At 42.9% G+C, this 22,876-nt stretch overlaps 1 protein-coding gene across 1 annotated transcript in view; it reads right to left on the reverse strand.

Moving 5' to 3' along the window:
- The window catches only part of EIF2AK4 (eukaryotic translation initiation factor 2 alpha kinase 4), a 143,395-nt gene that overhangs the window by 104,244 nt on the left and 16,275 nt on the right, over positions 1–22,876 (reverse strand). The window contains 2 exon segments of the mRNA XM_068254043.1: positions 1,654–1,827; positions 4,682–4,784. Coding sequence (XP_068110144.1) covers positions 1,654–1,827; positions 4,682–4,784 — 277 coding nt within the window.

The raw sequence follows: 22,876 nt of genomic DNA on the forward strand, positions 1-22,876 counted from the left end.
GCAGACCAGAAAAAAAATAGACAGCACTAATTGCCATTATCTGTAAACACGCCCAATAGCAATGTGATAGTCAAAGTTTTTTTTTCCCCACATATCTATGTAAATGGAGGAAAATACACCGTGGGAGTGGTTTCACCACAATATCAGCCATACAGACGTCATTAATGATCTATTTGAAAAAAGGTAGTTATCTCTTGTGGGAAAGGGGGTATCGGCTACGGATTGGGTTGAAGTGCAAGCCTGGGTTAAAGATCCTCTTTAAGATCTCTCAGTAGCACAGGAGACCAGTAGAGATACAGTAGCTCTATGTTCACAGTGAAAGACTGGCTGATCTCCCCTCCCAGCTCACACCTCGGGGTGTAGGAGAGGATGGGACAGAGTTTGGACAGTTCAGAGACTGCTATTCAGTCTAACCAAGATACATATGGCATTCACACAGGAAATCTGTTTTGCAAACCCAGCTGGGTAACTAAGAAAAAAAATATGTGCAAATCAAATAATACGCAAGTCCATACAATATACATTCCATACACAAGCCCGAAAAAGGGTTTTAATTAGTACTCAGTGAAAATGGATAAGTGACAGTTGTTCCCTACACAAGAGTAACATAGTATTGATGGTTTAGGCCTGGTAGGATTCGATATTGGTGAAGGCCATTGGCAAAGCAAATGCCGGTCATCTCATATTTCAGCTACGTGATGCTGTTTTCTGCTCTTCTCCCACCCTCAGTCACCTAACGCTTAACAATCCCTTTAGAAAAGACCCGTCCTAAAGCCTGACTATAGCGTCCTTCCTTAATCATATCTAACAGGAGTCTTCTAACCCTAAAAACTAGCCTCTCCCTACTTTACTCTTGCAGTCTATGCCTAACACTAACCAATGCTTGCTTTTCATCATTCATGGAATATTATTCTGCACATGGGGAAAGCATGTGCAATTTCCTCAAGTGTAAGCCCTGCCTAAGGCAAAGTCCTTACTTTCCCTCTTTCTAGTTGATCCCATCGTAGAGACGTTTTGGCGATTCCTGTATGGATGAAGAACACCTAAACCAGATGGTAGGGAGAGACCAGGAGCCCAATTGTGCAGTATCATTAAGTATTTGGATGTATGTAGGTATATTTAGTTATATACTCACAAGGGTGGGTTGCAGATCCCTGCAACCACCGTATAGGCCTGCAGGGAAATTAACCCTCCCCGCTCGGTTCTCTAGGTCCTGATGGACACTGGATGGTCGCTCTCCTGTTCTTTATAGTTTCCAGAAACACTGCAAAGCGACTACCTCCAAAGGAGGTCTGAATAAATAAATGGGTAGGATGGAGGCGCCGAAATGCATAAAGAAATTATATATCTATTGACGTCCAATATTATAAAGAGACAATCGCTTACCGATCCAGAAGATAAGGACATCAGTTCAACTGGAAAATTATTTATTCAAAAACATTAATTTAGATTAAAAAATAGTTACAATCGTGTTTTTGAATAAATATTTTTCCAGCTGAACTGGTGTCCTTAGTTTCTAGAAATATAATATATAAATATTTCTTTATGCATTTGTGTGCCTCAATCCTAGCCATTTATTCAGTTGATTCCATGACTCCCAAGAGAGCTCTCCACAGAGCCAGAGTCCCTGACACCAGTGTGCTCCCAACTTACTGTCTCCTCCTCTTTTTTCTTCATTTCCTGTATTTTTCTCTCCTCTTCCAGCGCAATTTGTTCCTGCTGTCGCTGAATGTTCTTCATCATCTCCTCATGAAAAGACTTGGGTGGCGGCTTGTTGTGCTCTGTTAGAAAACATTGGATGTGGTCTGCAAGCTGGTAAATCATCACCTGCCCAGCACAAAAAAAAAAAAAAGTAAAAAGGTAAAAATTACTAAAGCAGGTCATCAGCACTTGGTGATCTCCTGTTAATCTCCCTCAAGCAAGGAACACATTTCATTCCCCCCAAGTACAATTTAGTTACCACAAAGGGTGGTACTTTATGGATGGCCTCAGGCAATAAGTGAAGTACTTAGGATCTTCCCCCAGTCCTCATTAGTATCAGTGTTTTATCTACACCTGCGTGTGTCTGACTGTTGCTATCCCAGGCCTTCCAAGTAGGCTAACCTGTGAGTCAGCTGCCAGGAGATGTGGGCGCAGGGTAATGTCGATAAATGGCTCACCCTGCTCCTGCACAAGTCCCGGCGGTGTTAATTACTATTCCCCCTCCAGCCCGCCATGGATAGTGGGGAAAGATGCAATTCGGCTTTTAGCTAGTGTTGGCGGAGGGATTAGTGTTTTTGTAGTAATTTGTGCTCAGCCTTTTGACGGCATTCAAATTACTCAACGAATGCCGCTATAGCCGTCATGCCTATTACCACCTATGATGGGGCCAGCTGCACCCAAATCTCCTGTTTTTACAGTGCTTGCCGGGTAGGAGTGCTGGCATTTAGACCATATACTATTGGATTCTAGCCGATGAACTTGACTCATACCAGGAAGTGACAATACATTGATCTATTCACCAAGATATATTACGCTAATACAACCAGTTCCTTGCAGAATTGTTATCAATTTTCTCCTATTAATCTATTGCTTATTAAAGCGTTATTCGCTATCATATTGGTCTATGTTTCACATAGGTCTACCCATTTCCCTGCTTTCTTAAAACCAGTGATCCTCAATTCGGCTGCGCATGAGTGCTTTAAAGGACAACTGAAGTGGGAAAAATATAGAGGCTGCCATATTCATTTCTCTTTAAACAATACCAGTTGCCTGGCAGCCCTGCTGGTCTATTTGGCTGCAGTAGTGTCTGAATAACACCAGAAACAAGCATGCAGCTAATCATGTCAGAAACATCTGATCTGCTGCATGCTTGTTGAGGGTCTATGATATTAGAGTATAAGAGGCAGAGAATCAGCAGAATAGCCAGGTAACTGGTATTGCTTAAAAAGAAATAAATATGGCGTCCTCTATATCCTTCTCGCTTTAGTTGTCCTTTAAACACCACTAGTCGACTGGCAGTCCTGCTGATCTTCTGCTTCAAATTCATTTAGCCATGGACCATGAACAAGCATGCAGATCAGATTTTTGACAAAAATCTGACCAAGTTTAGCTGCTTGCTAGTTTCAGGTGTGCGACTCAGACACTACTGATGCTAGAATGATCAGCAGGATAGCAAGGTGACTGGTATTATTTAAAAGCCTTCATATACCTCTTGCTTCAGGTTCCCTTAAAGGGACTCCGAGCAGTGCAGAAACTATGGAAAGATGCATATCATTTTAAAGCTCTCTTTCTCCTCTTTCCAATGATATATAAAGCGCCGCCCTACGCCTTTTAGTTTTCGCTATTTTCGCTATTGAATTTGCCGCGGCCGCAATTTCAATCGTGAAAATAGAGAAAACTAAAAGGGGACATTAGAGAAAACACCTACCCTGATCTCGCTTTCATTATTTACTGTTCAGCCTGCTTGTTATCAGCCCTGTCAAAATCCCTGACTGAGCATTCAGTCTGGCTTTGTTCAGGAATCTTTATAGCCGAGTCTGTCTTCTGTGCTGTCTTTTCAAGCCCAAGCCTGCCCCCTTGTGGCTTTGCTCAGGAATCATTATAGCTGAGTCCTTATAGCAAAGCCAGACTGAATACTCAGTCGGGGATTTTATCAGGGCTGATTAGAATCAATCTGAACTGTAAATAATGAAACAGAGAGCAGAGTAGGTGTTTTCTCTAAGGTTCCCACTGATATATATGGTAAAATACATGAGGATGCTTCGTCTCTGGTTCACTTTAAGGAGGCCTTTTTAATAACCTACAGCAAACAATTAAAAATCATATTTCAGAAAGCACTTTACTAAAAGTAGAAATCAGTTACTGCAGACTTAAAAACATCAGTGGGCTGTTTATTAAATTAACAAAAAATGCTCTACATAAAAAGCAAGATACATAACTAAATAGGGTAATTTCATTTAGAAGCTGCAATAGAAAAATGAGATGTGGAATCAAGCGGGGATTACACTGAACAGTGAAAGAACTTTGCATATCTACAGTGGAAAAAAGAAAGTAGGTATTTAATGAGTATGTGCCTTGATGAAATACACACAGGTATGTACCTAAGTGTATTTCATCAAGGCACACACTCAGCACTAAGCCTAGTTGGAACTTGCCCTTGTTCACGTTTTATTTTTTTCACTGCAAGGGTTAAGACTTCATGTATATAAATGAGGCAGCTGAACTACAGTTGGATGTGGGTCTGGCTCTCCTGGAAAGTAAATAGAAACAAAAACCTTGTCTGGCTGTGCAAACAATCCTGATAAGAAGAAAATGTGCTCAAGCTCCAAACCCATTTATTTTTTTCTGGGATCTGAATGAACCATCTTTTAGATCCTATGTTCTCAATGTGTGGTCCGCATACCCCAGGGGTACTTCTGATGGTTCCAGAGGTATTTAACCAAGATTAACAAATTTAGAGTTTTAGAAAATGATCAATCTTATTTTAGATCAAACTGATATGGCTGCTATGCACACCTTACAGTCAAAACATAACCCTTGCAATGTAAACAAAAATATGAGACACTAGGAAAGTACCCAGGAAAGCACCATTATTGCCTCGCATATAATCACATAATTTTTTTCAGTTTTTCACGTTCAGTTCAGGCTCGGTTTAAATCAATAAGATGAGGTTATCAGTTATCTCTAAGACTGGTAATACCTCTCCACAAAGCTGCTTTGCCATCTCCTCTAAACTAGAGGTCAGAGAATTGATATTTTCATTGGATAATCCCTTCACATTTTGCAGTTTTATTTCTGGAGGCCTATAAAGAAAGACGGAGAGAAAAAGACCCAAATAAATACAAAAATACATCCTATCATTTGCAATATTAAATGCAGTTTTAAAATAGAGCGGGTTGGAGCCTCTTCAAAGTTTTTTCTCTTTACTTCCTGTCCAACCAACAGTGAGCTCTCTCTACTTCCTGCCCAACCAACAGCAAGCTCTCCAGTCCCACCAACAGGGAGCTTTCTCTTTACTGTTAAAGTAAGATGAGAAAATGTAGGTGTGTGGCACATCCCATAGGAAATGTATGTACACTTGAGCCGAGCTGTATAAGTGACACTTTGCAATATATTGATTCAGATCCCTGTACCTTGCCTGCTTGCTTTTTCCGTCGACTGGTGTGGTGGACGTGTGCACAGCTGTGTATAGTGGAAAAAACACGTCAACATTCAATCTTCAAGAAAAAAGCAGTTAGCGTGCACCTTCCCATCTCTACTGTTCAGAATTGATTTATTGAAAGGAGCCGGACTTCCCATCACTACTGTTCAGAATTGATTCAGAGGCAGAGCAGCAGGACTGAACCTAATGATGTGAAGTCCGGCTTTTTTTCAATGAATCGATTGTGAACAGTAGAGATGGGAAGTCCGGCTCTTTTCAATGAATCGATTCATTGAAAAGAGACGAACTTCCCATCACTACATTGCAGTGCAGTGAATATTAATTCGCCATGTGGCTGGTCTCAATAGCGAACTCTCCCCTCCTCCTCTCCTGCACCAGTAAATAAAAAAAAAACGCAAAACTGAGCATGTGCAAACAGTCTAACGTGGCTAAAACCGTGTATAACGCACAGCATGCTGCACTTCCATTGAACGTGTAGCGTTACAATGTAACGCAACGTGGGCACTGTGAACAGCCCATTGATTTTTCCTTACTGTGAGTTGGGCTGCGTTACAGGCTGCTCTAACGTGCGCCTGTAACGTCCCACTGTGAAAGAAGCCTAAAAGGACCCTGAGCAGGTTTTAAAATCACAATTTGCACTTACCTGGGGCTTCCTCCAGCCCACCGTAGGCCGCGAGGTGCCCTAGAGTCCTCCTGGCTCCTCTCCCGGTCCCGTTTGTTTTATTACAAAACCAGTTCCCCCAGACAACATTCTAGCAAGATACTCTACTGATGGAAAATATGGTGCAGGTACCTTTTCCTCTTCAATTACAGCGCAGTCTGTTGGGCACACATGCAGTGAGGCACCCCTCTTGTGGCAAGAAGGGGCATCTGGAAGTAGTCGGTTAATGGCTATATATTTGAAAATTATTATTGTTTTTTGAAAGCACACCTGAACTGAAAGGAATATGGAGGCTGGCATACGTATTTCCTTGTAAACAATGCACATTGTCTGGCTGCCTGCTGATCCCCTGTCTCTAATACTTTCAACCATAGACCCTCAACAGGCATGCAGTTCAGATGTTTCTGACTGAAGTCAGACTGGATTAGTCACATTCTTGTTTCAGGTGTTTGATTTAGACACTACCGCAGCCAAGGAGATCAGCAGGGCTGCCAGGCAATTTGTATTGTTTAAAGCGAAATAAATGGTTGCCTCCATATGTCTCTCAGTTTAGGTGTACTTTAAGTTGTAAATGGTATTTCATGCAGGAATGGAGGGGGTGGGGGTCTCTGGGGAAATCAAGGGGTCAGTTACAATCACAACCCCTGTGGATTCTACAAAGTATTATATGCAGGATACATTTGAACAGGATACCAGCTAGGTGGTTAGCTCTCTTGCCTTACAGTAGTCCTAGGCTCAGATTACAGCTTTATTGCTCTATACCTGGCATTTGTATGTTCTCCTTGTATTTTATTCAGGTTTTCTCTGGATACTTGGATTTACACCAACAGCCCAAAGCACACTTGTAGGGTAATTGGTCCATCCTTCCAAATAAATAAATAGGTGTGTTAATGCCGCGTGTTGTTATATACATATTCTGTGACCTTGTTGCTGAAACAGGGAGTAAAGAGAAAGCTTCAATCTTCAAGAAAAAAGCAGTTAGCGTGCACCTTCCGTCTTAAGAGTAGATGATTTAATGCCCAAAAATAGACAGTACATTCTTAATTGCAAGCAGGTTGTTCATTTCATCATACAATGACATCCCCGGATGGGGTAAACAAAGCCGGGCAAATCTTACGTGACCGTTGGTAGCAGGGGTGTGCGGGTGGGAGGTGGGTGGAGGCTGTAGCGGTGGAGCGACGGCCGTTTCGCGTCTGTCTGACGCTTGGTCACGCGTACCACTGTGAAGTGCGGAAGTGAAAGACCCGATCTATAGCGGGGAGAAGTCCCCGCCTCTTCCGGAGGCGTCACTTCCTGGAGTCAAAGGCTAGTTGTACATGGAACGCAAACGTGACACAGCACTGCAAAAGGCGGAAGTAAACCGCCCTGTCGTCAAAGAAACGCACCAAAGCGGCCCTATGGACGCCAAATTGTAGGCGAAATTGCCCTGGGCCGCTAGCGTCAGTGGAGGGACCGCCTTAATATACATTTTTAAATCACTGATAAGGCGGAACAAAATTTTTCCACTGATGGATGCGTTCGGACAGACATTGCAGCGCTATGCCATTGGTGTCGTTCCGAGACAGTGCAAAAGTGTCTTAAAGTGACAGTGCATTTTAAAACCAATAGCTAAGGAAAACTGAGCGATTTAACAAATATTATGTGGACATAGCAGGGGGCATATGGCTACAAGGGGTGGTACATAAATTACATGGGACCCAGATAGTGGAGATGGGAAAACAGCCTGATGCCAGACACGGTACAGAAGAACAGCGCCCACCAAATAATAAGAATTTATACAAGGGTCATTACCAAAAAATTGCAACTAACGGTTTAAAGAAATTGTGTTAAAGTAAAAACCAGTTTGCCAAGGTGAACGCTGTTAACTCCCACCATGCCTGGAGGTCATCTGCTACGTCTACCCAGGTCCTGCAGGGGAGAAATCTTTAATGTTCCATACTAAGGCCATTCCAGTAATTAATTGCAAATGGTTTTGAAAAATAATAATAATACCTAGGGAGTAGAGGATAAGAGGGGAGAAGGAGGAGGGGAGGAAAGGAGGGAAGACAAAAAGTCCAATAGACCAAGTGTAAGTATTTTCATGGGTCGAGCATACAGGATAATTCAATCCTATCGTTAAGGCCTAAAGGGCCCATTGCTTCAGTTTTCAAAATGATTTTTGTTTCCTTTCTCAGTAATAGTTTTTCCCTATCTCCTCCCCTTCGTGGGACATTTTGTTTGTCTATACCAGCAAAGCGGATCACTGATCCGTCTCCACCATGGATTTCTCTCATGTGTGTTATAAAGCGGGTACAACCTTTGCCTGATTTAATTGAGGCAACGTGTTCACCTACCCTAACTTTCATAGGGCGGGTGGTTTGCCCAATATAGAAGAATTCACAAGGACATAACATCACATATACTACAAAATTTGTCTGACATGTAAAAAATTCCTTCACTCTAAACCTTTCTTTGCCGATGCGAATACATTTGTTCGGGTTAATATTATCACACAAATTACAATGTCCACATTTGAAGTTTCCTACTGGAAGAGACATACTTAACCAGTCTTTAGTTCTCGGACTTGTGAATTCGCTACTAGTTAGCCAGTTACCTAAGGTGGGTACCCTTCTAAACGCCACCCTTGGGGGTGTTTTGGAGATGGTGTCTAAATCTGAGTCCCTAGTGATCATTGACCAATTTGAATATATGGTTTTTCTAATCTGTTCTGCCATTGGGGAGAATTCAAACGTAAAAGTGGTTCTGCTGTTTCCAGCTCTTGATTTCTTATTTGGAACTAGTAACAATTGTCTCTCTTGTTTTTGTGCTCTTTGTTTGGCTCTTTTTAACAGTTCCTCATTGTAACCTCTCTGTAAAAATCTTGAGGTCAATTCGTCTGCTTGGATATCAAAATCTTCTTCATTGCTATTATTTCTCCTCAACCGCAAGTATTGGCCATAAGGTATGGCCTCAATCACATGTTCCGGGTGGAAACTGTGTGCATGGAGAACCGAGTTGGTGGCTGTTGCCTTTCTGTATCCCCTACTGATTAAAGTGTTGTTCTCCACCACCAATTTCACATCCAGGAAAGTGATCTCATATTCACTCAATTCGTGAGTAAATTGCATATTTACTGTATTTGTGTTCAAATATTGCATGAAGAATAAAAATTGATCATTTGATCCCGACCACACCACCAGGACGTCATCCACATACCTCGACCACTGTCTGACGTACCTCCGGAATGGGTTCTGCTCCGAAAGCACGGCAGACTCTTCCCACGCCCCCAAGAAGAGGTTAGCATAGGAGCATGCCACCGGGGTCCCCATGGCCGTCCCCGACACTTGTCGGTACCACTTGCGGTCAAACAGAAAGGCGTTATTCGCCAATACAAATTCCAGACATTTCAGAATATACTCTATGTAGTCCGCGTCTTTATTAGTGCGGGATAAGTAATGTCTGACCGCCGCGACACCAAGTTGGTGCGGGATACGGCTGTACAGACTGACCACATCGATCGTGGCCAGTCTATCTCCGGGGACCCAGGTGGCACGCTCCACCATTTGCAATACCTCCAGTGTATCTCTCAGATGAGAGGGGACCCCAGCTAGTAGGGGGCGCAGGAGGTGGTCGAGGTATCTGGACAACCTCTCAGTGAGAGATCCACAGCCGGACACTATGGGCCGTCCCGGGGGTGCGGTCAGGGATTTATGGAGTTTCGGTATATGATACCAAACTGGCCGACGTGGGAAGAGTGGTAACAAATCATTGGCTAACTTCTTAGGGAGGAAACCTTTATCTACGCCTTCTCGTAACAGTGTATGTAATTTCTTCTGATATTTTAACGTTGGATCAGATGGCAGTGGGAGATAGGTATCTCTATCCTCCAACTGTCTTAGTGCCTCATCTCGATATTGAGTTACCGACATAATTACAAGGTTACCTCCCTTATCTGCCTTTCTCAATATGATTTCTTGATTGTTCTTTAACCATATCAACGCTTTCCACTCTTCTTGTGTAAGATTGGATTCTGCCTCTTTATAAATTTCAGCTTTGATATCTCTCAAAGTATTTTCAAAAAAACGTTCAAGGGTTGACCCTGAGGTAGTAGGGAAAGCTTGGATAGATCTACAGGCCCTAAAAGACGTCACATCTCCCAATTTAAGATTTTGTGCTTCCGTAACTGGTTGTTCATCATTGAGGTTGGATTCTTCTTCTAAATCTAGTAGTATTTGCAGTATCTCCTCATCCGTGGGGTTCGACCGAATCTGTGGAAAAAATCCCAAAATATCGGTGTCATTATCCCCTGTCATTTGAGGGATGCTGCTGAAGTCTACATTAATCCTTGTCCTTAAACCCTCATTGGGTGTCTGTGCCTGGGCTGTCACCCCCTGGGCAGCATTGACATCCTTTATCATTGGGGAATGGACTAGACTAAATTGGTTCAGACTGGCAAATTTGTGTGCTATAACCAATTTACGCACAGATTTAAAAAGGTCAATTGTGAATGAGACAAAATCAAACCCTTTGGTGGGACAGAAATTGAGTCCTTTTTTCAATAGGGAATCACATTCTGTGGGGATAGCAACTCCTGAAATATTTAAAATTTGCAAACTGTTGTCTTCTTTAGTCCTGTTTGTTTCAAGTAATTGCAGATACTCCTTTGTTATTATTGTTGCATTGTTTTCCTCTTCATTTTTGATGGCTTCGTTATACTCGCTCCATCCCATCTGACCGCCTTTAATCTTTTGGCTAGGCTTTCTTCTTCCTCCTCGTCGGACTCTTCCCCTAAAGGGGCTGATCCCTCTGCACATTCTTGTACTTGAGATTGACTTTTCTTTAGATTTTGATCTCCTTCTTTCTTTTTCTTATCTTTATTTTTGGGATTCTTTTTAGGATTTCGTTTATTCACTGGAGTCTTACTGTCTTTGTTTTTGTCGTTATCACTATCAGACCCTGAGTCGGTGGTCCAATATCCCCTTCCTCTGGGGTTTCGTCTTATTGGTGCAGGGGGCCCCCAACTAAAAATTTTGTTACTATCAAAATCCTCCCTATCCCTATAAAACTTTCTTAGTTTTCTTATTTTGATTTCGTCCTGTATCTTGAGTATTCTTACTTCGATTTTTGTAGTAACTGTGTTGTATCTTTCAGGCGCTACTGATACTTTGAAATTATTTCTAGTGTCCTGTAATTCGTCTGACACTTTGTTGTACTCTTTAATCGTTCGGGCCAAGACGATATCCTGCAGTCTTTTGACGTAGTCAAGATGAGCCGTCGTCCAATCTTCCACAAATTCCGGGTCTTCTCTGTATTCAGAGGGTTCTTTGTAAGATCTAAAACCCCTGGCTACTATGCCTTCCCTTTTGTATCTCTTAAGTGTAGCTACTGTCCAAAAAAGCTTGGTTTCTTGTTCGCTCAGTTTTCCCAGCCTTTGTTCCAAAACCTTCGCACCCACCTCCTTGTTTGCTTGTGTCGACTCTGCAGTATTGGAGAAGAACTTATTCAAATCTTCTCGTCCTTCTGCTACTTTCTCGCTCACTAAATTACACAAATCGAGGTCAATCTCAAAATCTTCACTTGGTAATTCTTCATTAACAATGGTCTCCTGCTCATTGCCAGCAGAAGTCATTGTGGGGTGCTCTACACACTATGCCAAAAGGTTACGGTATACACATGAAAATGTTAAAGTAAGATGAGAAAATGTAGGTGTGTGGCACATCCCATAGGAAATGTATGTACACTTGAGCCGAGCTGTATAAGTGACACTTTGCAATATATTGATTCAGATCCCTGTACCTTGCCTGCTTGCTTTTTCCGTCGACTGGTGTGGTGGACGTGTGCACAGCTGTGTATAGTGGAAAAAACACGTCAACATTCAATCTTCAAGAAAAAAGCAGTTAGCGTGCACCTTCCGTCTTAAGAGTAGATGATTTAATGCCCAAAAATAGACAGTACATTCTTAATTGCAAGCAGGTTGTTCATTTCATCATACAATGACATCCCCGGATGGGGTAAACAAAGCCGGGCAAATCTTACGTGACCGTTGGTAGCAGGGGTGTGCGGGTGGGAGGTGGGTGGAGGCTGTAGCGGTGGAGCGACGGCCGTTTCGCGTCTGTCTGACGCTTGGTCACGCGTACCACTGTGAAGTGCGGAAGTGAAAGACCCGATCTATAGCGGGGAGAAGTCCCCGCCTCTTCCGGAGGCGTCACTTCCTGGAGTCAAAGGCTAGTTGTACATGGAACGCAAACGTGACACAGCACTGCAAAAGGCGGAAGTAAACCGCCCTGTCGTCAAAGAAACGCACCAAAGCGGCCCTATGGACGCCAAATTGTAGGCGAAATTGCCCTGGGCCGCTAGCGTCAGTGGAGGGACCGCCTTAATATACATTTTTAAATCACTGATAAGGCGGAACAAAATTTTTCCACTGATGGATGCGTTCGGACAGACATTGCAGCGCTATGCCATTGGTGTCGTTCCGAGACAGTGCAAAAGTGTCTTAAAGTGACAGTGCATTTTAAAACCAATAGCTAAGGAAAACTGAGCGATTTAACAAATATTATGTGGACATAGCAGGGGGCATATGGCTACAAGGGGTGGTACATAAATTACATGGGACCCAGATAGTGGAGATGGGAAAACAGCCTGATGCCAGACACGGTACAGAAGAACAGCGCCCACCAAATAATAAGAATTTATACAAGGGTCATTACCAAAAAATTGCAACTAACGGTTTAAAGAAATTGTGTTAAAGTAAAAACCAGTTTGCCAAGGTGAACGCTGTTAACTCCCACCATGCCTGGAGGTCATCTGCTACGTCTACCCAGGTCCTGCAGGGGAGAAATCTTTAATGTTCCATACTAAGGCCATTCCAGTAATTAATTGCAAATGGTTTTGAAAAATAATAATAATACCTAGGGAGTAGAGGATAAGAGGGGAGAAGGAGGAGGGGAGGAAAGGAGGGAAGACAAAAAGTCCAATAGACCAAGTGTAAGTATTTTCATGGGTCGAGCATACAGGATAATTCAATCCTATCGTTAAGGCCTAAAGGGCCCATTGCTTCAGTTTTCAAAATGATTTTTGTTTCCTTTCTCAGTAATAGTTTTTCCCTATCTCCTCCCCTTCGTGGGACATTTTGTTTGTCTATACCAGCAAAGCGGATCACTGATCCGTCTCCACCATGGATTTCTCTCATGTGTGTTATAAAGCGGGTACAACCTTTGCCTGATTTAATTGAGGCAACGTGTTCACCTACCCTAACTTTCATAGGGCGGGTGGTTTGCCCAATATAGAAGAATTCACAAGGACATAACATCACATATACTACAAAATTTGTCTGACATGTAAAAAATTCCTTCACTCTAAACCTTTCTTTGCCGATGCGAATACATTTGTTCGGGTTAATATTATCACACAAATTACAATGTCCACATTTGAAGTTTCCTACTGGAAGAGACATACTTAACCAGTCTTTAGTTCTCGGACTTGTGAATTCGCTACTAGTTAGCCAGTTACCTAAGGTGGGTACCCTTCTAAACGCCACCCTTGGGGGTGTTTTGGAGATGGTGTCTAAATCTGAGTCCCTAGTGATCATTGACCAATTTGAATATATGGTTTTTCTAATCTGTTCTGCCATTGGGGAGAATTCAAACGTAAAAGTGGTTCTGCTGTTTCCAGCTCTTGATTTCTTATTTGGAACTAGTAACAATTGTCTCTCTTGTTTTTGTGCTCTTTGTTTGGCTCTTTTTAACAGTTCCTCATTGTAACCTCTCTGTAAAAATCTTGAGGTCAATTCGTCTGCTTGGATATCAAAATCTTCTTCATTGCTATTATTTCTCCTCAACCGCAAGTATTGGCCATAAGGTATGGCCTCAATCACATGTTCCGGGTGGAAACTGTGTGCATGGAGAACCGAGTTGGTGGCTGTTGCCTTTCTGTATCCCCTACTGATTAAAGTGTTGTTCTCCACCACCAATTTCACATCCAGGAAAGTGATCTCATATTCACTCAATTCGTGAGTAAATTGCATATTTACTGTATTTGTGTTCAAATATTGCATGAAGAATAAAAATTGATCATTTGATCCCGACCACACCACCAGGACGTCATCCACATACCTCGACCACTGTCTGACGTACCTCCGGAATGGGTTCTGCTCCGAAAGCACGGCAGACTCTTCCCACGCCCCCAAGAAGAGGTTAGCATAGGAGCATGCCACCGGGGTCCCCATGGCCGTCCCCGACACTTGTCGGTACCACTTGCGGTCAAACAGAAAGGCGTTATTCGCCAATACAAATTCCAGACATTTCAGAATATACTCTATGTAGTCCGCGTCTTTATTAGTGCGGGATAAGTAATGTCTGACCGCCGCGACACCAAGTTGGTGCGGGATACGGCTGTACAGACTGACCACATCGATCGTGGCCAGTCTATCTCCGGGGACCCAGGTGGCACGCTCCACCATTTGCAATACCTCCAGTGTATCTCTCAGATGAGAGGGGACCCCAGCTAGTAGGGGGCGCAGGAGGTGGTCGAGGTATCTGGACAACCTCTCAGTGAGAGATCCACAGCCGGACACTATGGGCCGTCCCGGGGGTGCGGTCAGGGATTTATGGAGTTTCGGTATATGATACCAAACTGGCCGACGTGGGAAGAGTGGTAACAAATCATTGGCTAACTTCTTAGGGAGGAAACCTTTATCTACGCCTTCTCGTAACAGTGTATGTAATTTCTTCTGATATTTTAACGTTGGATCAGATGGCAGTGGGAGATAGGTATCTCTATCCTCCAACTGTCTTAGTGCCTCATCTCGATATTGAGTTACCGACATAATTACAAGGTTACCTCCCTTATCTGCCTTTCTCAATATGATTTCTTGATTGTTCTTTAACCATATCAACGCTTTCCACTCTTCTTGTGTAAGATTGGATTCTGCCTCTTTATAAATTTCAGCTTTGATATCTCTCAAAGTATTTTCAAAAAAACGTTCAAGGGTTGACCCTGAGGTAGTAGGGAAAGCTTGGATAGATCTACAGGCCCTAAAAGACGTCACATCTCCCAATTTAAGATTTTGTGCTTCCGTAACTGGTTGTTCATCATTGAGGTTGGATTCTTCTTCTAAATCTAGTAGTATTTGCAGTATCTCCTCATCCGTGGGGTTCGACCGAATCTGTGGAAAAAATCCCAAAATATCGGTGTCATTATCCCCTGTCATTTGAGGGATGCTGCTGAAGTCTACATTAATCCTTGTCCTTAAACCCTCATTGGGTGTCTGTGCCTGGGCTGTCACCCCCTGGGCAGCATTGACATCCTTTATCATTGGGGAATGGACTAGACTAAATTGGTTCAGACTGGCAAATTTGTGTGCTATAACCAATTTACGCACAGATTTAAAAAGGTCAATTGTGAATGAGACAAAATCAAACCCTTTGGTGGGACAGAAATTGAGTCCTTTTTTCAATAGGGAATCACATTCTGTGGGGATAGCAACTCCTGAAATATTTAAAATTTGCAAACTGTTGTCTTCTTTAGTCCTGTTTGTTTCAAGTAATTGCAGATACTCCTTTGTTATTATTGTTGCATTGTTTTCCTCTTCATTTTTGATGGCTTCGTTATACTCGCTCCATCCCATCTGACCGCCTTTAATCTTTTGGCTAGGCTTTCTTCTTCCTCCTCGTCGGACTCTTCCCCTAAAGGGGCTGATCCCTCTGCACATTCTTGTACTTGAGATTGACTTTTCTTTAGATTTTGATCTCCTTCTTTCTTTTTCTTATCTTTATTTTTGGGATTCTTTTTAGGATTTCGTTTATTCACTGGAGTCTTACTGTCTTTGTTTTTGTCGTTATCACTATCAGACCCTGAGTCGGTGGTCCAATATCCCCTTCCTCTGGGGTTTCGTCTTATTGGTGCAGGGGGCCCCCAACTAAAAATTTTGTTACTATCAAAATCCTCCCTATCCCTATAAAACTTTCTTAGTTTTCTTATTTTGATTTCGTCCTGTATCTTGAGTATTCTTACTTCGATTTTTGTAGTAACTGTGTTGTATCTTTCAGGCGCTACTGATACTTTGAAATTATTTCTAGTGTCCTGTAATTCGTCTGACACTTTGTTGTACTCTTTAATCGTTCGGGCCAAGACGATATCCTGCAGTCTTTTGACGTAGTCAAGATGAGCCGTCGTCCAATCTTCCACAAATTCCGGGTCTTCTCTGTATTCAGAGGGTTCTTTGTAAGATCTAAAACCCCTGGCTACTATGCCTTCCCTTTTGTATCTCTTAAGTGTAGCTACTGTCCAAAAAAGCTTGGTTTCTTGTTCGCTCAGTTTTCCCAGCCTTTGTTCCAAAACCTTCGCACCCACCTCCTTGTTTGCTTGTGTCGACTCTGCAGTATTGGAGAAGAACTTATTCAAATCTTCTCGTCCTTCTGCTACTTTCTCGCTCACTAAATTACACAAATCGAGGTCAATCTCAAAACCTCAACCTCTTATCCTCTACTCCCTAGGTATTATTATTATTTTTCAAAACCATTTGCAATTAATTACTGGAATGGCCTTAGTATGGAACATTAAAGATTTCTCCCCTGCAGGACCTGGGTAGACGTAGCAGATGACCTCCAGGCATGGTGGGAGTTAACAGCGTTCACCTTGGCAAACTGGTTTTTACTTTAACACAATTTCTTTAAACCGTTAGTTGCAATTTTTTGGTAATGACCCTTGTATAAATTCTTATTATTTGGTGGGCGCTGTTCTTCTGTACCGTGTCTGGCATCAGGCTGTTTTCCCATCTCCACTATCTGGGTCCCATGTAATTTATGTACCACCCCTTGTAGCCATATGCCCCCTGCTATGTCCACATAATATTTGTTAAATCGCTCAGTTTTCCTTAGCTATTGGTTTTAAAATGCACTGTCACTTTAAGACACTTTTGCACTGTCTCGGAACGACACCAATGGCATAGCGCTGCAATGTCTGTCCGAACGCATCCATCAGTGGAAAAATTTTGTTCCGCCTTATCAGTGATTTAAAAATGTATATTAAGGCGGTCCCTCCACTGACGCTAGCGGCCCAGGGCAATTTCGCCTACAATTTGGCGTCCATAGGGCCGCTTTGGTGCGTTTCTTTGACGACAGGGCGGTTTACTTCCGCCTTTTGCAGTGCTGTGTCACGTTTGCGTTCCATGTACAACTAGCCTTTGACTCCAGGAAGTGACGCCTCCGGAAGAGGCGGGGACTTCTCCCCGCTATAGATCGGGTCTTTCACTTCCGCACTTCACAGTGGTACGCGTGACCAAGCGTCAGACAGACGCGAAACGGCCGTCGCTCCACCGCTACAGCCTCCACCCACCTCCCACCCGCACACCCCTGCTACCAACGGTCACGTAAGATTTGCCCGGCTTTGTTTACCCCATCCGGGGATGTCATTGTATGATGAAATGAACAACCTGCTTGCAATTAAGAATGTACTGTCTATTTTTGGGCATTAAATCATCTACTCTTAAGACGGAAGGTGCACGCTAACTGCTTTTTTCTTGAAGATTGAAGCTTTCTCTTTACTCCCTGTTTCAGCAACAAGGTCACAGAATATGTATATAACAACACGCGGCATTAACACACCTATTTATTTATTTGGAAGGATGGACCAATTACCCTACAAGTGTGCTTTGGGCTGTTGGTGTAAATCCAAGTATCCAGAGAAAACCTGAATAAAATACAAGGAGAACATACAAATGCCAGGTATAGAGCAATAAAGCTGTAATCTGAGCCTAGGACTACTGTAAGGCAAGAGAGCTAACCACCTAGCTGGTATCCTGTTCAAATGTATCCTGCATATAATACTTTGTAGAATCCACAGGGGTTGTGATTGTAACTGACCCCTTGATTTCCCCAGAGACCCCCACCCCCTCCATTCCTGCATGAAATACCATTTACAACTTAAAGTACACCTAAACTGAGAGACATATGGAGGCAACCATTTATTTCGCTTTAAACAATACAAATTGCCTGGCAGCCCTGCTGATCTCCTTGGCTGCGGTAGTGTCTAAATCAAACACCTGAAACAAGAATGTGACTAATCCAGTCTGACTTCAGTCAGAAACATCTGAACTGCATGCCTGTTGAGGGTCTATGGTTGAAAGTATTAGAGACAGGGGATCAGCAGGCAGCCAGACAATGTGCATTGTTTACAAGGAAATACGTATGCCAGCCTCCATATTCCTTTCAGTTCAGGTGTGCTTTCAAAAAACAATAATAATTTTCAAATATATAGCCATTAACCGACTACTTCCAGATGCCCCTTCTTGCCACAAGAGGGGTGCCTCACTGCATGTGTGCCCAACAGACTGCGCTGTAATTGAAGAGGAAAAGGTACCTGCACCATATTTTCCATCAGTAGAGTATCTTGCTAGAATGTTGTCTGGGGGAACTGGTTTTGTAATAAAACAAACGGGACCGGGAGAGGAGCCAGGAGGACTCTAGGGCACCTCGCGGCCTACGGTGGGCTGGAGGAAGCCCCAGGTAAGTGCAAATTGTGATTTTAAAACCTGCTCAGGGTCCTTTTAGGCTTCTTTCACAGTGGGACGTTACAGGCGCACGTTAGAGCAGCCTGTAACGCAGCCCAACTCACAGTAAGGAAAAATCAATGGGCTGTTCACAGTGCCCACGTTGCGTTACATTGTAACGCTACACGTTCAATGGAAGTGCAGCATGCTGTGCGTTATACACGGTTTTAGCCACGTTAGACTGTTTGCACATGCTCAGTTTTGCGTTTTTTTTTTATTTACTGGTGCAGGAGAGGAGGAGGGGAGAGTTCGCTATTGAGACCAGCCACATGGCGAATTAATATTCACTGCACTGCAATGTAGTGATGGGAAGTTCGTCTCTTTTCAATGAATCGATTCATTGAAAAGAGCCGGACTTCCCATCTCTACTGTTCACAATCGATTCATTGAAAAAAAGCCGGACTTCACATCATTAGGTTCAGTCCTGCTGCTCTGCCTCTGAATCAATTCTGAACAGTAGTGATGGGAAGTCCGGCTCCTTTCAATAAATCAATTCTGAACAGTAGAGATGGGAAGTCCGGATCTTTTCAATGAATCGATTCATTGAAAAGAGTCGACTTCCCATCACTACTGCAGTGTTTACTTCCTGGAGCGGCCGCTTATTGGCTGGCGGGACCACGTGATGCGGAGTGTTCCGATCACGTGGTCTCCAGTCATTTTAATGGCACACCGAGAGCCGCATAACGCGGCCTTATATAGCGTCCACCTTTGCCACCAGCCAGCGTTGCGTTAGGGGACGTTATGCGACCTCAACGTCCCCTACAACGCAACGTCTAAGTCTGAAAGAGCCTTTAAAAAGGAAATGAAAATGCATCTCCTAGTAGAAAACTCAGGAGGGAAAGTTAATTGCAAATGGACCCTGGTGTTTAAAGAGAGAAACAAAGTAGCAAGATTGATGAAATACTTTGTTGCAGTAAATGCCTAATGGAAAATTTCCTGTAATGCTTGGAAATTCCCTATGATGTATAGCAACTAGTTAGCAAAGAAATCCCCTAACCCACAGCACTAGGATAATGTCTTGGTTCTACTGAAAAAAAATGCTATACTGCAAAAATGTTGCCACAAATAAGGCAATAAGTACTTTTTAAAGTTATTACAAAACTTCCTAAACATATAAAAAAAAATGAATTCCATATCTGGTGAGACCTTTTTAAAGTTCAATTGTCACTTTTTTTATTATTATTTTATTAACAACGTGTCAAAGGGTTAGAAACGTCTTTTGTGCTTAGAGGGGACGTTAGGATATGCACACCTTATCTTTTCATAGGTTGATGCAATTAGTTACATTTCCTCTGCTCTCTTCAGACAGGTCAGTCAGAAACACAGGACACAGGATCTGCAGCTCCTGTGTCCTGTCTCTCTCTGTCACACACAGAGCTACACAGAGTTAACTGATCAAGTGTGAGGGGAATTTCCCCTCTCCTCATGGCTCAGTCAGCTGTCAGTCAGTAAACTTTGAATGTATTTTGCTAACAGTAAACAAAGAATTTGCTACTAAAATGTATACACCAGTACTTAGCAGCACTTCCCAAACAATTCCTGTGTCAATTGAAAAAAAATATGTGAATCGATAGTATTCCTTTCAGTTGGCTGCATGAAATAGTTTTTTTTTTATTAAAAAAAAACCCTCCCGCAGCCTCCCTGGCGATCTTATCAGAACGCCAGGGTGGTTAAGGTGCCCAATAATGGTACAATTTGTATGAACAATTCTTTATTTCGATCAGATAAATCTGCTCAAATTGGAAATAAAAAGAGCCAGCAGTTGCTCACGAAAGAGGAAAAAACATACATAGAAAAAGGGCGCTGGGAAATTTGGGCGCAGGGTGAAGCTGAAAAACGGCTAAACCTGCTTTGCAAATTTTCCGGTGGCATAAATGACTATTCCCCGTTCAGGCCACCGTGGACTCGGGGTAAGATGCAATTTGGCTGCCGGCTGAATTGCACTGTTTTTTTTGTTTGTTTGTTTTTTGCAATTGGGGCTAACTCTTTTGCCGCCGTCCGCATAACCCTTTGAGCGCCACAATAGCCATGAATTACACTAAAGTCTATGGCAGCACACAAATGTCCAGGCGCCCTTTTTACTTATCTTGGACAAACAAACAAAGTCGATCATAAATAGCCATCATATCTAAATCTTATCCTAAATTAAATGGTACTGTTGTCAAATAAGTACAATTATTTCCAATCCACAGAAGCCGACAAGCACCCAATGGCAACAAACGTGCTCTCTGCAAAAAAAAACGACTGAGAAGTGAACCTCCGAAGCAGCGTCTGTCGCTGATGGCGACTCCTCTTATGTTTTATCAATGGAGACATAATTACGCTGACATGGTGCTGCCAGCTCCTACTTTTGCACAATCACTTCCAATCGATTATTTCCAGTTTACTAAATCAATCAAAATAAAGAATCATTCATAAAAAATGTACAGTTAATGGGAACCTTAACCTAAAGGCTAATACACATCCACATTTAAAGAAGATCTTTAAGAGCCTGAGCCCACTAACGCAGTTGAATGCAGTTGTACGCAGTTGTGTCCGCTTTTCAGCATCTGTAACATTGATGTGTTTCTGAAAAGCGGACACAACTGCGCACAGCTGTGTTAGTGGGCTCAGGCCCTAACCAATGATTAAACTTCATTTTAATCAGTAGCTGATACCCACTTTCCCAAGAGACATTTTTACCTTTTTCTCCAATAGATCATCAGGAGGGCTGTGTATGGCTGATATTGTGGTGAAACTCCTCCCACAGTGTGATGTCATGACCGTGGTCCTGACAGTTTGCTGTCTGAAGTTTGTTGCATTGTGGGAAATAACAGCGTTTTCCAGCTGCTAAGCAAGCAATAACGCCCTCTGTACAGATCACTTGGCAGATCCGTACAGATCACTTGGCAGGACTAAAGATGTCACAACCAGTGATGAATTTTCAGGGAGAGTCCAGTTACAATGGGCAAGTGTCACAGAAGGGCCGTGAGAGAAGAGAACGCAATCGCAACCGGTTTACTGCACCGATTGCCGTTGACGTGCCAGATCAGAATCGTCTGTCTGTGGATACCAGGTAGTCAAGCCTGGGGATCTCTGTTGCAATCATAGGTGTTAGAGTTCTTTTCATGAAAGCCAAGTGTGCAGTCTGATAAGGCCTGTGTGGTTAATTAACTTCATCAAAGGAGTCCCTTTCCTGCCAGTGACACCAGGTATGAAAGCTTCCCCCAGCAGCAAGCAAATGGCAAGTGTCACTGCCTTTTGAAGAGACAGGATAAACTCAGCATGAGGCAGACTGTCTGACTCCGTCAGAAGCAGAGAGTAAGTGAATGCTGTATATGATTTTTTGCCTCTCTACGGAATATAGCATCTAGAATAATTATGAGAGTTGTATCATTGGGTTTGTGTCTTGCTGAATCTTTTGATACCAGTCTTGAGGGGCAAGGTGTACTCTACAACCAAGTTATTAAACTTCTCAGGAACTGGACCCTCTACCCTAATCAAGTCTGATGTCATAGGAATTGTCATAATCTGAGGAATACTAATCTGTTTTTAGCACAAATGTGGCATTTATCAGTTTTGAATTACAGCATTTTATAAGTTTAAACCTAAATCTCTCTCCGAGGGAATGAACTGTGATTGGTTTGTAATTCAGAGGGGGCAGGCGTTGCCACACCCCAAACCAGCTTCATCAAAAACACATTGCCAGCAGGCGGACCTCCCCTGTGTACCATCACCGGATCAAGCCAGCCAGAGGACCACGTAGCTGGCGACCATTTTCCTGAACTGAAACAAAGGACATTTTCCATGTGCTCAGATTTTCCCAGAAAAGACATACCGTATATACTCGCAAGCAAGCCGACCCACATGTAAGCCGACCCCCCCCACTTTTACCCCAAAAAAACAGGAAAAAATGATTGACCCTCATGTAAGCCGGGGGTAGGAAACGCTGGCCGCGTGATCCCCCCAGTATGTCCCAGTATAGCTAGTATAGTACCCAGTATAGGTAGGTAGTGCTCAGTATAGCTAGTAAAATGCCCCAGTATAGCTAGTATAGTGCTCAGTATAGCTAGTATAATGCTCATTATAGCTAGTGTAGTGCTCATTATAGCTAGTATAGTGCTCATTATAGCTAGTATAGTGCTCAGTATAGCTAGTATAGTGCTCAGTATAGCTAGTATAGTGCTCAGTATAGCTAGTATAGTGCTCAGTATAGCTAGTATAGTGCTCAGTATAGCTAGTATAGTGCTCAGTATAGCCAGTATAGTGCCCAGTATAGCGCCCAGTATAGCCAGTATAGTGCTCAGTATAGCTAGTATAGTGCCCCAGTTTAGCTAGTATAGTGCTCAGTATAGCTAGTATAGTGCCCCATTATAGCTAGTATAGTGCCTCATTATAGCTAGTATAATGCCCCATTATAGCTTGTATAGTGCCCCAGTATAGCTTGTATAGTGCCCCAGTATAGCTTGTATAGTGCCCCAGTATAGCTTGTATAGTGCCCCAGTATAGCTTGTATAGTGCCCAATATAGCTAGCATAGTGCCACAGTATGGGTGGGTAGGTGG

Source organism: Hyperolius riggenbachi, chromosome 9, assembly GCF_040937935.1.
Source record: "Hyperolius riggenbachi isolate aHypRig1 chromosome 9, aHypRig1.pri, whole genome shotgun sequence".
NCBI lineage: Eukaryota > Metazoa > Chordata > Amphibia > Anura > Hyperoliidae > Hyperolius > Hyperolius riggenbachi.